This window comes from Biomphalaria glabrata, chromosome 5, assembly GCF_947242115.1.
Source record: "Biomphalaria glabrata chromosome 5, xgBioGlab47.1, whole genome shotgun sequence".
Classification (NCBI taxonomy): domain Eukaryota; kingdom Metazoa; phylum Mollusca; class Gastropoda; family Planorbidae; genus Biomphalaria; species Biomphalaria glabrata.
In genome coordinates, this window is record NC_074715.1 from 34,875,418 (window position 1) to 34,892,394 (window position 16,977).

The following is a 16,977-nucleotide window of genomic DNA, read 5'->3' on the forward strand; positions in this document are numbered from 1 at the left end:
GTCCTACTTTGTACTATATGCTATATCCAGTATTTCACAGCTCTCACACATTGACTTTCTAACAACAAGACATCTAGATCAATGTTTTATTGTCAATATACCACAGAATAAACCAGAATTGGTGTCTTTAAATAGTGAACCACTAGAATGTCAGACTCTGGTTTTCAAACACTTAGATCAATGAAAAATATGAAACAAAGATTACAAGTAGCTAATACATTAGTCTACAGCTTCAAATATTTACAATGAAAACCATAACAAAAAAAAAAAAAAAAGATTTCAGTACTTAAATTTACATTGAACTAAAAAAGTCCATTAAAATATCCTTTTGAAAGTACACATTCACCATTATTGAAAAGGATAAAATCTAATATTTACATAGGTGTTACACAAACACTGGTATAATGTAGGATTTATGGCTGGTACTTGAACCCAAAACCGATCTCTTAAAGTTAGTAGCAGAAAATAATGGCACAAAATTCTTTGATATTGACTGCAACATTATGCGACCTTGTTCATATGAGAAAAGCAAATTTTATTTATTATATGTTTTTTCATGTTATTGGCAAAGCTCAAAACAAATTTGGTCTTTTTCATTAATTGAAGACACAAAAACAAACAAACAAAATAACAAACAATGAAACAATAAAAACCTGACAAACTAACAAAACTTATGGTGTTACTGTGTTGAAAGTGCAAAAACAATAAATTTATAACTTACAGGTGAGCATGGTGTCACATTAATCACAGGAAAGCAATAAAGATTTTCATAAAATATTTTAAATTAAGAATTGTATGTAATAAAGTTATTTGGAAAACAATGAAACAATATTTGTATATGAAAAACAAAAGATTTAACCATGATGTAAAGTTTAATTTCAAAGAAAGCATATCATGAACACTACAGTGAATTTAGAATCAAAACAAAATTGAACTTGCATTTGTTTCCCCCCAAAAAATACTTTTTACAATAATGTTAATTTACAAATGCTTTATTAAAGTTACAGAACCAATACAATAGATATAGGAAACTTGTTTACAAGAATGTTTCTAGACCCAAACAAAAATAAATAATTCAAAACTGAAACAAAAAAAAAGGGTTACACTAAAAATTGACAGAGTAAACAAATGTAATAAGACAACAAATTTGTTGACATTTGACTGAAGGCCTATTTATCTAAATCTAAACTATAGGGCACAGCAGAATCAGTCAGTAGTATCTTTTAATTTGTTTCCTATCACTGACTACTTCATCTACTGACTGCTGTAAGCAGGGGGCTGTGGATAGTTGCTAGGAACTTTAATGGCTTCTTCATAGCATGGAGGCAGCAACATCTGCAAAGATGTGATGAAAATTAAAAGCTTCTGTTTGCTTAGGCAGGCAGTAAATATTTAGAACAAGTCAAATATTACATAATATTTCAAATTTAAATTATATTTGAAAGCCAGCATTATCAATGCACATTTTGGGGCACTAAAACTTTTAAGCATTCACCCTGTACCCCTAACCACCTGCATGTGATATTTTAATAAGCAGCTAATCAAAAGCAATTGTATCATAGAAATAAGAGCTGGGTGTTTGGTTTTCTGGTAGCTACCACATTATACCCAGTGATTTTTCTTCTTCGGGTTAAGGCTTAGTACTTCATTGCTTGTTTCCCAAGATGACTTCTTTTCAAGAAAAAGCATTACAGGTATTCAAAGTGTTAATAAATAAAGTAGATATTTTCAATACAATAAACAATTCAATTCAACCCTCTGAATGCAATAAAGATTTTTAAAAAAATCAGATTTTCAGATGTCTATAATTACATGGTTCATACAACTTTTGTGAAAATGAATTCCAGACTTTTTCCAGACATTTATCTTATGTTTTCCAGACTTACTAACAGTAAAAAGGATGGCTACCTGAGAATGCCGTATGCACTCTGGACTGCTGTATTCGTGATCTTGGGTTCAAGACCTGCCAATAACTAACCCCTGCCGTCCTGTGGGAGGTTTGGACTAGTGTGTAATAATAATTTTCAATTATGAAGGAGCATACGAAACAAGGGGGGAAAAAAGTCACATAATCTTGTAGCACTTAGACTTGGGCAATTTAATATATATAGAGTAGGCCTATATAGCTTAATAGGCCTAACTTAGTTGTAAAATCTTATTCTAAATCTCATAACTAGTCCAATAGTTGTATAACTTTTATATAGATATTTAGTGGCTTAAACATTAGATAGGCCTAGGCCTACTAGTTAAAAAGTAAAGACTTATTTAGACTAGCCTAGGTTAGATGGCCTACCTCTAGTAGGCCTATAATTCTATCGGAGGAGATAAATAAAGATCTAGAGTTAAAGTAACTGTATTGAAATTGAAATTGAATTTGTAATAGTGGCTTACTTATGTCTAATTCACAATAGGCCTATGCCTATGTCAATATTGACTTGTTTTTTTGTTTTTTTTAACAGGGTAAAAATTGATCTAAATCTATATCATAACCATACTAGATTATAATTATAGATCTATATGCTAAGTATGCTAGATCTAAATCTAGACTTAGATCAAGACTAAATCTAGTAGTAGACCTAGTCCTAGTACTCTAAGTCATTTTAGTTTTTTGAGTTTAGACTCAAGATCAATATTCTACATTGATTTGGGGGGGAAAGGGGGGGGGGGGGGGTAATCGCACATAGATCGAGGCTAAATCTAGTTGTAGACCTAGTAATCTAAGTCATTCTTGTGGCCTAGACTTTTAGTTTAGACTAAGATCTAGATCTATATTCTATGTTGACTAGATATAATATAACTTGTTTTCTTTATTTAAAGGGGGGGAGGGGGGAGGGGGGGGGGGGGGAATCGCGCATAGATCGAGACTAAATTAGGTACTAAATCTAGTAGTAGACCTAGATCTAGTATTCTAAGTCGTGCATAGATAAAGACTAAATCTAGTTCTAGACCTAGTTATGGAAGTCATTCTAGAGGCCTAGTCTTTTAGTTTAGACTCAAATGGGCATTGACAGCTGCCAAATAATTTACCTAAAAAACTAGGGGGGGGGGGGGGGGGGAATCGCACATAGATCGAGACTAACTCTAGGCTAGTAGAAAACCTAGATCTATTTAGAAGTGGCGCAGACTAAATCTAGAATTTAGTAGATCTAGTAGACCTAGACCTAGAGCCTAGAACAGATCTAGATCTAGTAGTAGTAATGAAAGTCGCACTTAGATCGAGACTAAATCTAGTAGTAGACCTAGAATCCTAGATCTAGTAATCTATCTAAGTCGCGATCTTTTAGTTTAGACTCAAGATCTAGATCTATATATTCTATGTTGACATCACTGACTAGATATATTTGTTTTCTTTATTTAAAAAAAAAAAGGGGGATGGGGAGTTTCGCGCATGCATAAATAAATATAGGCCAAAAACTTCCTGACCTTTGGTAGCCTAACTGAAATTTGATCGACCATCTAGATAATATAGACTGACAGTCACTGAGTCACTGACAGCAGTCATAATAAACTAGTTACTAGTCTAGGACTAGATCTATTACTAAATTTGATTTAAGTCTACAGTACACCGTCTAGAAATTGGCTTGCATTTCACCGACATGCCGTGGATTGTGCGTGCTTTCACAATAGATCTAGTAGGCCTATTAATGGAAGCCTCTATGCCCAACTAGATCTAGCAGCCTAGCGTTTTACCGGTTACGGCGCCTGAATGACATCGGATTAATTTTTTTTTTTTTTTCAAATTCCAGACTTTTTCCAGACATTTAACAAAATTGCCTCGAAAAGTAGCAATTTTCCAGACTTTTTAATGACTGAAATCTGAATTTTGAAATTCCAGACTTTTTCCAGACCGCGTACGAACCCTGTATAAACTTCCTTTCAAGGATCAAAAACTGATTAGGTCTGGTAATGTAATAAGCAAAACCTTAAAGGGCTTATGCTCAGGATACTGTTGTAACACATCTTCGCTGAAACTATACAAAATGTCAAACATACCTCAGTGTCAGGGTCAACAGCATACTCTCTAACCACACTACGAGAGGCAACATGAAGTTGGATAAACTTGTAGCAAGACCACACCATTCCAATAAGGTAGGCCTGTCAGACAAGACACCATTACTACATTTAAAGTTTAACTGATGCTGCTTTATTTTATTTATATTTATCTAAAAAAAACAATAAAGAGTATAAAACTGAATTGGTATATTACATTTACAGCAATGCCCCTGTGATTCATGTCATGATCATAATAAATTGAAAGTATGGTAACATATTACAGCAGCTACACAGTGTTAATAACTTTTTTTAAAATTATCCATTACAATGAGGTAGTTCCTAATTCCTCCCAAGTCACGTGGTTGTGTGTATACAACGCGCACTGTGCTTAGTTTTAGTTAGTTTGTAGTGGGAATCTGAAGCGTTTCAAGTCAATATTTAGTGGTTTCAATTTACTCATTAGCGCTAAACTATAATTTGTTAATAACAGGATAATCTAGAGATACATTTTTTAAATAGTTTCAACTAAAACAAATAGTTACGTTGGCCTATAATCTGCCATACTGAGATCAAGATTTCTTGATCTACAATGAATGACTACACTTACAGTTCTTAGCATTCGGGCAACCAGTCCTAGAAAAAAAAAAGTAACACTTTCACCCCCCCCTCTTTTCCTCTGCCCAAAAGTCAACAAGCTTGAACTTGAGTAGAACACTAAAAGTTGGACAGCAGACCAGTGTGTATTGGTCAGAAAGCTCTAGGGCAAGTCTAGTGTGTAGTCGATATGTCGACTAGTTGTTATAAAAGATAAAAAGACTGCCAAGAGTTTTCCTTGTGCATAATAGGCTTGAATTGTTTAGCGAACAAATAACACATCTGATAGTCAAGGATAAATCTAGATCTACTCTTACAGTTACACAGGCCAAATGTGTCTTACCCCGCCCTTTTATTGTTCAATTTGGTTTCTAAGTAATAAAATGGATCTAGATCTGTTTCGTCAAGGCATTTTTGAAACTTTAATGTAACATTTTGCGAATTTCTTAAAAATGATAGAACTTTTAATAACATAATAATGCATCATGTATCCAACAAACAAACAAAATTCTTAATGTTATTGATGTGCATAATGTATTAACGATTAGCGGAATATGAAATACATATAACGTTAAAAAATAGCTGAAGTTTATGAAAATAACAATGTTTCAACTAATATGCATATTATCCCATATATAGGCCTATAAATATAAATAAATAAATAAAAAAAAAAAAATATATATATATGTATGTATGTGTGTGCGTATGTGCGTGCAGGCGTGTGTGTGTATGTGTGTGTTTTGTGTAGTTTATAGCAAGCCTTTTTTAATCTTACAAGAACGTTTGTAAAAACATCTTTTTCTGTATGTGAATGTATCATTGGCAATGTGTTGACGCTTGTTGTGGACTATAAAGGAAATATCATTGATAATTTAAACCCATCCTTAAATAGTTCTTGGCCCTTTATGAAAACATTCGTAAAGTTATTTGAAAATTCAGGGAGTTCATTGATGTACTCTATATATTTTAAAATGTTTGTAAATGTAAAATTTCTTAAAAATAGAGGAGCAACAGCAATGGAAATATAAGAAGACAAGGCCATTCTCCTCTTTGTTGTCCAACAATCACGTGACTTTGGTTAAAGTAGGTCAGAAATAAGGAACTAGCTCATTATATATCAAGCTTGAAAAGAAATTAGATAATATACTACTCACTTTAATGGACAGGACCAGGATTAAACAAGTGACGAAAAGCAGCATCAGATAGTCAGAGTCCAAACACATGAGACGATTCATCAGAGGCACATTTTGCTGTTAGGGAATATAAAAAGTTGTGAGCTTAAAAGAGTGTATGATACATAGTATTTGAGAAACCTAACTATTTCTTTTCTATTCTATAGAGATGTTATAGTGAGAGTAATTCCTCACCATATGCTACTTAATGGCTCAATACAAAATGAAATGTGTTACCAGGCCTTGGTCTTCCATCCATTTTTTTACATTTGGAGCATAGGTGAAGCAACCAACAACGGTCAGACAGCTGAGGCAAAAGTCAAAAACTTGAAGACAGAAAAAGGGCATCAGGTAGCTTGCTAAGTTCTAAAAACAAAGGTATTAATTAATAATGTACATCAACTCATAGGTAGACCCTGGGGGTCATTTATACTCATTGTGTTACTAACTCACATCTTAACTGCAACCAGAACAATAACCTCCAAAATAAACTGAGGATTTTATAACATTCTTTTGTAATGTTGTTGGAGTTGAAGATTATATAGATCCATACAGCTACTGAATAACAAGAAATTGCTTTTTATTTGTAAAGTACAAATAAAATACATACATGATAAAGACACAGTGGTATTGTATTTTCCATTGTATCAAATGTATAAAAAAAATACAACAGTGCATAACATAAGATGCTTTTCTAAATCTTGTTTTGATAAAGAATTTATATTTATGTGCAAAAATATGCTAACTCAAATTAAAAACTCAAGAACGGTTTGCGAGGACCCCTGAATAGCCTTTGGGCCTATTTGAAATACAGTATAAAAATAGAATTTTCAAAAATATATTTACTTTTTAATAAAATATTGTAATAGTCATATCTGAGAAATGAAAATGAGAATCAGGTTATGTTTTATTTTTAATGGTTTGCATTGTATGTATTTTTATATACTTTAGTCCCTTGACTTTTGATGGTCAAACTTTAGCAAAAGGGCTATCTCATAGGTTTTTTAACACCAGTGGTTTTGCCACAGCCACCCAATGTGCATGTATCTGTACAGTTTGGGAAAAAAAGGAGTATATCATCACCACTAAACTTTCCAGATGCTGATTAACTGAAATAGCCATTTTGATTTTGCACATCAACTGTTTGAATATGTGCTAGGTTGCAGTACCAAACAAAGAATAGTTCTATCATACCTACCAGCCTTTGCACTGTTAGTTTGGTTTTTATCTCAGTGTTTGTGCATGTTATTTGTTATTTAAAACTATTATTTATAAGACATACCCAAGATGCCCCCTACACATTCTGAGTGTAGGCATCAAATGTAAAAAGACTAAGAAGATGATAACAAACAGAAGATTGAAATGTTAGATATGTTCTTTCTAAGGCACACAGTATAACAGTATACTTACTGTATGAACGAATCCTTTTTATACTGTAATGTAAAATACAGTACAGTACTTTATGGCACCTTTTTAAATTACTGAACATTTCAGGAGTGTTTTAAAAAAAAACAGCAAAAGAAACAGTACAATAAAATTCCATCATACAAATTTATATGGCTGTGACAACAATATTTCCTTTAAAAGCATAAAGCAATACTAACCCTTGCAACTCCATAGACAAGCGCCACTGTTGAAATCAAACATACAAGTGTGATACCAAACATAACACAAAGATTGTCTGAAAATAAAAGAAGTACTGTGGTAGCTTAACAATGGTGAGCTAAAACAATTAATGATCATATTTTCCTTTCTTGAACAACAATTTTGTTCACTGCTCCTACCTTTGCTAATTGGTTGTTTAAATTGTTCATCAGAAAAATTTGGAATGAAGTTGCCATTTTCTGCTTGCACCACAATGATGCCATCATAAGGCTGTTGGTAGCTATTAGGTACAAGGATATCTGGACGAATGGTGGCAAAAATCAGAAAGCCCAAAAACACAAGATGAACAAGCTAAATGAGAAAAAAAATAAAAAATTTTTAAATAAGATAATTTTTATTGATCCAATCAAATGGAAATTCAGTTTGACAACAATTGACAACCTTAGCGTAACTACTGTAACAATAACATTATAGATGCAAATACGAACAACATTCACAACACATACACACTCACAACCAGCGCTTTATGAATTAGACTTCTATGAACTTCTCGATGATGACAGATGATCTTGTAACACTCTGAACGACAGTGGGATGAAGGAGTTTTTAAATCTTTCTGTTTTAGTTCTAATGGAAAGGAGACGACCACTTCGTTCAGATCTTATGTAAAAGTGGTTTAATGGGTGAAGGTTATCTTTAAGAATCGTGTTTTGGAAAGGCATCTTTCATAGAAAAGCTCTTCAAGAGATGGTAGCTGTGTTCGAGTGATATACAATGCTCTTTTAATTAGTCTATTTAGTCTAAGTCTTTGTGCAAGTGAAGTATTACCATACAGCAGGTGATGGCAAAGTTAATTAGACTGCTGATGGTTGCCGCATAAAAAAGTTTAATTATTGTCTTGCCGATGTTAAACTTCCTTAGCTTTCTAAGAGAAAAGACGTTGGTGAATTTTTGTGTAAAGGTTTTGACAGTTTCCACTCCATTTCAGTTTGATGTTGATGGTTGTACCTAGGTATTTATATTCTTGCACTTGTTCTACGGTTTGTTTATTTATCTGAATTTCTGCAAGATGGCCTTTATGTTTCCTAAAATATATTATCATTTCTTTCATTTTCTGAACATTTAAAATTAGAAAGTTATCTGTACACCATTGGTAAAAAGTGTTAATTGTTGAATGATACATATTTTCGTCACCTGCAATAAGGCCAATGATTGCTGTGTGGTCAGCAAATTTTATGATGGGAGTGTCAGCTGATACGCTCTGAGTGTCATTTGTGTATATGGTATACAATACTGGTGACAGGACGCACACCCTGCGATGCTCCAGTGCTAAGCTCTCTCATGCCTGACACATGCCCGTTCACTTTTACATATTGTGGCCGTTTGATAAGAAAGTTTATAATCCAAGCTTGTATGTTTTTGCTAACGTTCAGTTCAGATAATTTTTGTATCATGCAATGTGGTTGGATGGTGTTGAAGGCGGATGAAAAATCTACGAATAATACTCTGGCGTAGTGTCTCTGAGTATCAAGATGATGGTATAGACGATTCAGCATGAATAGTATTGCATCTTCTGTACTTCTTTACGGTTTGTAAGCTAACTGGTGCGGGTCAAGACATGTTTTGACTTCTTTCAGTAGGTGTTTTAAAATCATTTTCTCCAAGCACTTCATTGGAATTGACGCTTAAGTGCTACAGGACGTAGGTCGTTGTTGGAAGCATTGATCTTCTTTTTGGGTACTGGAATTATTTCAGACGTCTTCCAAATGTAATATATATATATTGTTTCCATCAGAAGTCAATATTCTTTCTTAGTTATACGACCATATCTCAATGACAACAAATTTCTTTAGATGACATGCATTAGTGAAGGGAAAGAAACGTACACTAGAAGCATTTATCAGAAGAATTGTTTATTATTAAACAGAACACAAGGGTGAATTTAAGAAGTTAAATTAATAATGTATATAATAGGAGCACTAGAATACAATCAACAGTTTATATAAGAGAAAAAAAAAAAGGAAACATTGGGGAAAAGGCAAAGCCTGAACAGACTGCAGATTCAGGGCAACTCTCTAAAAGAAACTATAACAGACAAAAAATTGAGCAGTGAGATTAATAGAAAAAATGACTGTTCACTAAAGAGTAGGCAGGGTTCATACAATTTTCGTAAAAATTATTTCCAGACATAAATCTTACAGCAAAGATTTATAAATATTAAAGAAATCAGTAAATTAAATGTTAAATTGAATACATTTAGTCTATTCCAACTGGAGATCTCTCAGACAGCCCTAGAGCAGAAAGGCAAGACTGGAACTAGCAGCTACCACACTAATAAACTACTCATGTACACCAAACAGCCTTACTGACAGATGCCAAAACAAAAGACTAAAAAACTTGGATACTTCCTATATAAAGCAGCTCAGGACAGCTCTTGTAAACCTTGACATCAACAGCAAGGAAACTGTTCCATGGATTCCAGCACATATTGAATTAGAAGGCAATGAAAAAGCAGACATACCGGCCAAAGATGACAGAACGAACAAACAAATGAAAATCCCTCTCTACCCAGAAGAAATGATGAAAATATTGGAGTGTAGAATAAATGAGAATTGGACCAGCTCACATTCTAATTACAAGAAAAAGGACACATATTATAAGCTATCTCGACATGAGCAACGCATAATTTTTCAACTCAGAACTGGACACAACAGAATCAGACAACATATATATATATATAATATGTTCCAGAAGCTTAAAGTTGGAATGAGCAAAACCTGCCCATGTGGAGCATCACCAGAGAATGCTGACCATATCCTTCAAAGCTGCATACTATATCAAAAGGCCTGAACAAGACTCTGGCCCCAAAACATTCCTATAGAACAAAACTATACAGAGAACTGACTGATTTATTGATGCCTGGAAAAGTATTTAGAACACTGGTGCTAGTTCGTGGCTTTGTTCTTAGAGCAATCTTGCAGGAATAACATCCGGTCCAGAAGCTTTTTATTTGGTTTTATACTAGCTAATAGTATTGGATTCCTTTTTCTTGTACATTTATTTATATTTATAGATGTTTTATACTGAGAATGCTTATATCCAAAATATTTATTAAGAATGTTAGCTTTAATTTCATAATTGTTATGTGTTAAGTTATCTTAGCTTTACAATGGGGATACTCAGTGCTATTTTTGTAAAAAAAAAAAAAGGTGCCAGTACTCAATGATGGATTGCCTAACTTTTAATTACTAATAAATAAAGGTTAAAATACAAGAAAAGTAATAATTTTGTCCCCACATTGAAAAAGGTGCCAGTACGCTGTACGGGTACATACCATCACAAAAAAGGAACTGGGGATACTCCTGAACTCCTGCTCCCATTTTTTCTAGATTTAATTTTAATGTATGATCATATACAAGTTTTTAATGTTTAATCAATGTTGTCTTCAGATATTATTTTATTTATATGTATTCACTCTACAGTTCTACAGTTCCTACAGCTGTCTGCTAACTTTTTGGGTTATAGTTATGTGTTTGATTTCATGACAATAAACTCTTTATAACTGCCTTTTACTTAACTTTTAGGCCTTCTTTCAGTTTAATCTACAACTTTTAGTTTCTTTAATTATTTATTATAAAACCACTGTTACCTGTAAACCAGCATTTTCATTTATAAATTTTGTTTGATGAGTATTTTGTTCCTATCTAGGTCTATACAGATCTAGAGTTTATCGAAATGCCTCTGCCTCTTATCTTATTTATTAGTGACTTATAATGACTTATTAAATTAGTCTTATTGTTAAAACTAAAAAAATGACAATGACAAATCAGAATCACAAAAATAACATTGAATGAATTAAAAAAATGGAAATCAAAACAATGATCCAACCAACCCCAATTAATATTCCGTAAAACAAAGTTCCTGTTTTAACATGGCAACACAAACAGCATCTGAAAGATCGGGGATCAACCCCTGGTAGCTGGGAACTTTGTTTCGTCATTGAGAAACTTGCAAAACAAGAAAAGGATGCTAGTCTAAATACAATAAAATGTAAAATCTTTCCTCGGTAATTTCTGTTGCTTATGGCTATCAATCTACTTCCGCTAATTACGTCAATTCTAAGTGTGTACCATTGACATGGGAACATCCATTTATGACGCTTACGTATTTTTTTTTTTTATGTAGCTCTTTAAGTGATGTACGTAATAACAAAAAATAAAATTGTGTTTTGCCACCATAATGTGATTGGCGATTATGTTTAGCTTGAAGAAATAATTTTCTTTTTGGATAATAAGTGCAGAAATCTTCAATAGATCACAAATATGTTTTTAAACTTTTAATACAAAAACTTAAAAAGCTATGACTGCGACATAGTCTAAATGTTTTATACGTGAATACTCCATAACTAGATCTATCTTTCATTGCTAAAATTATTTTTAAATGAGATCTCGTAAGGTTTAATTTTTTTTTTGTGTCCATTGTATTTTATATCTTATCTTATAAAATACAGACGTACGTTACTTCAAAAAATAAGATAATTAGCCTACGTCCTACGCGTTATGCCTCTAGGCATGCATGTTAACCAATGACTTAGATTCTGCCAAGTCATTGGTTTTCCTGGCTGCCTTAGCCAACCCATTCCGTGCTCTAATAATACTCATCATCGCTAGAATATGTGATATGCCTCGGAGTAGCAACTGTCTCTGATGGCCTTCCGGTTGAAATATTTAAAATGGGAGGTGTTGCCCTAACGTACTGAGAGGTTAACAGACTTGTTCGCTCTATGCTGGTAGAAGTGCATTGAACCATATAAGGTTGAACTGCTTACCGCTATACAAAAAGAGTTACAAGTCTTACTGCTCCAACTATCGAGACATTAAACTACTGTTAGTAGCAGGAAAGATCTTTGCACGAGTCTTGCTTGACCGACTAACGAACTCTTTAGTAGACGAGGTGTTATCTGAGAGCCAATGTGGCCTTATAGCCGGTAGGTCGAGGTACTTCTGACATGTTATTTGTTTTGCGACAATTACAAGGAAAAAGAAAAGGCTTTAGACATGGTTAGTCTAGATGGCTTATGGAGAATTTTGACCAGGCTCGGATGCCTACCAACGTTCCTATCCATTCTCAAACAGCTTCGTGTGGTACAAAAAGGCCAGATTAGACCTCCCACTCTATTTGCTTTCTTCTTTGGCGTAATGCTGAGTCAAATGAAGCTGCGATTGCTAGAATGCATCTACGTCAGGTTTCTCTCAGAAGGCAATGTGCTCAATCTTCGACGTCTATTTCCCCATACAAAAACAAAAGAAATAGTCATAACAGAGTGTAGATGATTGTGCCCTTCTAGCTTACAATGAGCATGATCTTCAGATCGCGGTCAACGAATTTGCATTCGCTGCTGCCTCTTTTGGTTTATCTATAAACCTAGGGAAAACATAAGTCATGTTCCATAATAAAACCTACTCAACCCCAAGGATCACGTAAATGGACAGCCCCTTAACGTGGTAGACCACTTCACATAACTAGGAAGCATAGTATTAAATGGCGCATCCCTTTAAAATGGAACTTTACAACCGCCTGGCCAGGGTCAGTAGTTCTTTCGACGCCTTCAGGCTAGAGTTTGGCGGAATCGCTCCGCCGGCCTACAAAAATCATGTCTACCTAGCTGTGGTTCTCTCAACCCTTCTATATGGATCTGAGACGTGTATTATACAGGAAACTACTAAGACTACATGAACGTTTACACCAAAGATGCTTGCGCTCCATCGAGGACATACGGTGGCAAGACCGCACTACGAACAGCGATGTCCTTGCGAACGCAGGTATGGACAGTATAGAAGGTCATCCTACGCTGGGCAGGGCACGTAAGGGTGGCGAACTTATGCCAAAAGCAGTCAACGTAACAGAGGTGCCCCACGGAAACGCCTTAAAGACAAGCTTAGGCGCCAACTTGCTTTGACTTATATAGAAGAAAGCACCTGGTTGCAGGCGGCTTCAAAGCGATAAATTGGAGGTCACACACAAAGGGCCGCGGGATACACATTTGAGACCAAAAGAAAATCTGAGGCCGAGGACAGATGTAGACGAAAAAAAGAAAATCTAAATCGACCACCAGCGGAAAATGGTTATGCCTGTTCTGGATGTTGCAAAATTTGTAAATCGCAGCTAGGGCTGTGAGGATTTTACATGTGATGCTGGTAAGTGATACTGGTCTGTAATTTCTTGGGTCAGATTTTTTCCTTTTTTTTAAATGGGGGGGGGGGGATGACATTAGCTTCTTTCCAGTCCTTTGGTACTCTGCCTTGGTTAAGAGATGCCTGAAAAAGTATTTTGAACACTGATGCTAGCTCATTGCTTAGTTCTTTGAGTAATCTAGCTGGAATACCATCAGGTCCAGATGCTTTATGCGGTTTGATGTTTGTTAATAGTTTTTTGGATTCCCTTTTCTTGTACCTGTACTTCTATATCTCCTATGTTGTCTACTTGGTTCAAATTAAGTAATATTTCTTTGTCTCCTGGGGCTGAGAATGCTGATGCAAAGTATTTATTTAGAATGTTAGCTTCAGTTTCATTATCATTATGTGTTAAGTTATCTTCTTTTTTTAATGGCGCTATGCCTGTTGTTTCCATTTTATTAGACTTAATGTATGAGCATAGGTTTTTGATAAATCTTATATGCTAATGATGCAGCTATTGTGACTCTGATACTCAACTTCAGTACCTGGTTGATGAACTATCTGCTGCTTGCCAAACGTTCGGCTTAAATATTAGTCAAAGCAAGACTAAAATACTAGTTCAAAACACAAATGCTGTATTTCACGTAATCATTAATGTCCAACCATAGGAAACTGTTGACCATTTTTGTACCTTCACTTTATCATATCCAACGATGCTCTACTGCAGGGGTTCTCCACCTGTGGGTCGCGACCCCCTTGAGGGTCGATTGACGATTTGCCAGGGGTCGCCAAAGACCATCGAAAAATTGGATTGTTGTTGTCTATGCATCTATTGCTGTATGTGTGTGTGTGGGGGGGGGGGGTCGCGACAGAGTGGTGGATTGTAAAAAGGGGTCGTCGAGCATAAAAGGTTGAGAACCGCTGCTCTACTGGATAAAGACATTAACAAAGGGATAGCCAAAGCCATGGGCACCATGTCACATTTAAAGAAAAGAGTGTGGGACAATACCTTGCTGACTAACAATACCAAAACCTTAGTTTACCGGACCTGTGTGATGAGCACTATGCTATACGGAAGTGAAACATGGTCAACCTACTCATGGCAGGGAAAAAAAGCTAAATATATTCCACCTCTTATGCCTAAGACGGATCTTTAAAATATTGTGCCAAGATAAAATAACCAATGAGGAAGTGCCAGGACATCAACAGCAGATGCATTGGCTGGCTTGGCCACATTCATAGAATGCCAGAAGGTCGATTTCCACAAGACATTCTGTAAGGTGATCTAACAGAAGGCAGGAGAGCTGCTGGTCCACTTTTACGGTACACGGATGTATGTAAACGCGACATGAAGCTCATAAAAACATAAAATCGACAATAGCAGCTGGGAAAAGTGGCACTGGATAGATCCACATGGAGAGCGAGCATAAAGGAAGGGTCCAGTTTGCTGATGTCATACACAACAATAGTAGAAACAAGGGTGAAAATGCAATGGCGCCCAACCTGTGACCACAGCAGTGTATCAAGAATTGACCTCTTTAGTAACACAAGAAGCTGCAAAGGGAAAAGATGTTCTTTCGAGACGTAAAATGACACAGTTATTTTTTAAAAAAAAGGATTAGTTTATAAATATTGACAAATATAGAGACTTTGGATTGTATTAAATCCCAACTTAAGCAATACACAACAACAACAGTATTTCAATTTAAACTCAGCTCTTTAATTAACCCAATTAAAGAAAACACACCACCCATCTACATTAAAACATTTGTTGTGACAGGGTCTCAACTAAGCCAAATTTAAACTATATTTTTAAAGTGTATTTAATATACCGTTTAAAATAACGTTTCTATAAAATAATGATAATGTTTTGTTATCCATAACTTAACAAGAATCAGATAAATAATTTCGTTAATGACAAAATATCTAATCCACGAATACTTGTTAATAGAATCACATATCGAGATGTATGTGTTTACCAATACCTCAACTGTCCTCAACCCATCATCATTAGTTTTCTAGCCAACGATGAAAATAAAAACATTTTGTTTTTAAAAAAGAAATACGTGCTATAGAAAACACTCTTTAGCCAATCGAAATACTGCACTTTTCATAAATAACGTATTTGGGCTTGGAGACATTGGTAGTAGGCCTATAACCTAATTGTTTAAGTGGACACCAAAGGCCTACATACGTTAACGTCATAAGTGGATGATTTCTTAATTTAACTGGAGAATGAAATATAGGTTAGTGATATAGATCTCTCTCTCTCTCTCTCTCTCTCTCTCTCTCTCTGTATATAGAGTCTAGATCTATAGACTATACACACACACACACACACACACTGTCACACACACACAAACACATACATACATACGTCTATTTAGCCTAGACCTAAATATAAGATCAAATATCAGGTGACCGAGCCTCGCTCGGATGAATAATTTGTTAAGGAAGGATATATGCCCGAAGTCATTTTGAGAATATTTTTGTACTAGGTGGCCGAACCTCGCTCTCTTAAATATATACCCGAAGTCATTTTGGGAATATTCTTGTAATTACGAAAATGAACGATCGGATAAAGACTACTAATCTGAGGAGTTGTTTTAGTGTTCTGTTAGTTCTAATTGTAGGCCTAATTGTACATGTCGATTAAATTTAAAGTCTTTTAAGTCCTCCTACAGTCTAGACAAACTACAGCTCACGTCCGTCTTGTAGTTTTACAATCCATCTTTTGCGTAAAACTATTGTAGGCCTACTATTATTGGCTTGGAAGAAAGTCTTTGCAGTGTTACTTCTCTACGTTATAGGGTAAAACATGCACTTAGTGACAAAGTAAAATGGCGAATTTTTTCTTATTAGACTTAAATCATGGCATTAGTTTTCTAAAGAAACGTTTCCGTGGGGCACCTCTGTTACGCCAAACAATATGCTCGTTACCCATACGGGATACGTGCCCTGCCCAGCCTGACTGTCGGACTATAGGAAGTTCATACCGGCTTTTGCCATCCATCTATCCTAGTGGTGCTATGACCTGCTTTTACATATCCATCCATTCAGATCTCTCCTGGCCCTAACTCAAAGCTTTTTACCGAGGTTTATAGTTAAATCAAAAGAGGCTGCAGTGTACGCAAACTCGTTGACCGCTAGATGGATATCATGTTTAGTGTGAGCAAGTAAGGCGTAGAGAAGTTGTGTTATGACCATTTCCTTTGTTTTGGTACAGGAGAGGTAGACACTGAAGCATGAACACATGGTAATAATTCACCAGCAAAATAATAATAATAATAAGGCTTGTCTTAGAGTCCGAAAATTAATGAGGATTGCAGCTGTGACCTACATATCTTGCCACATCCAGGGCAAGCATAACCATTGTCCGCGGTGCTCGATTAAGATTTTCTTTTAGCGTCTGCGTTTGTCCTCGGCAGCAAATTTTC

At 35.1% G+C, this 16,977-nt stretch overlaps 1 protein-coding gene across 1 annotated transcript; it reads right to left on the bottom strand.

Annotated features, from left to right (window-relative positions):
• Window positions 1-72: 72 nt before the first annotated feature.
• On the bottom strand, window positions 73-11,477 carry LOC106060880 (lysosomal-associated transmembrane protein 4A-like). Its single transcript, XM_056029025.1, has 7 exons — window positions 11,257-11,477; window positions 7,544-7,715; window positions 7,364-7,440; window positions 5,997-6,125; window positions 5,742-5,837; window positions 3,994-4,095; window positions 73-1,335 (listed from the first exon to the last, which is right to left on the bottom strand). The coding sequence occupies exons 1-7, from the start codon at window positions 11,362-11,364 to the stop codon at window positions 1,255-1,257; spliced, it is 765 nt and encodes a 254-aa protein (XP_055885000.1). The 5' UTR covers window positions 11,365-11,477; the 3' UTR covers window positions 73-1,254.
• Window positions 11,478-16,977: the final 5,500 nt, after the last annotated feature.

What these genes read in the sequence shown, in the direction of transcription:
- LOC106060880 (XM_056029025.1), bottom strand. Translation starts at nt 11,364, where the DNA reads ATGACGAAACAAAGTTCCCAGCTACCAGGGGTTGATCCCCGATCTTTC. An exon ending in TTTACGGAATATTAATTGGG is followed by an intron (nt 7,716 to 11,256) that starts GTTGGTTGGATC and finishes TTTCTCATTTAG; the next exon opens with CTTGTTCATCTTGTGTTTTT. An exon ending in CTGTTGACCCTGACACTGAG is followed by an intron (nt 1,336 to 3,993) that starts GTATGTTTGACA and finishes ACATCTTTGCAG; the next exon opens with ATGTTGCTGCCTCCATGCTA.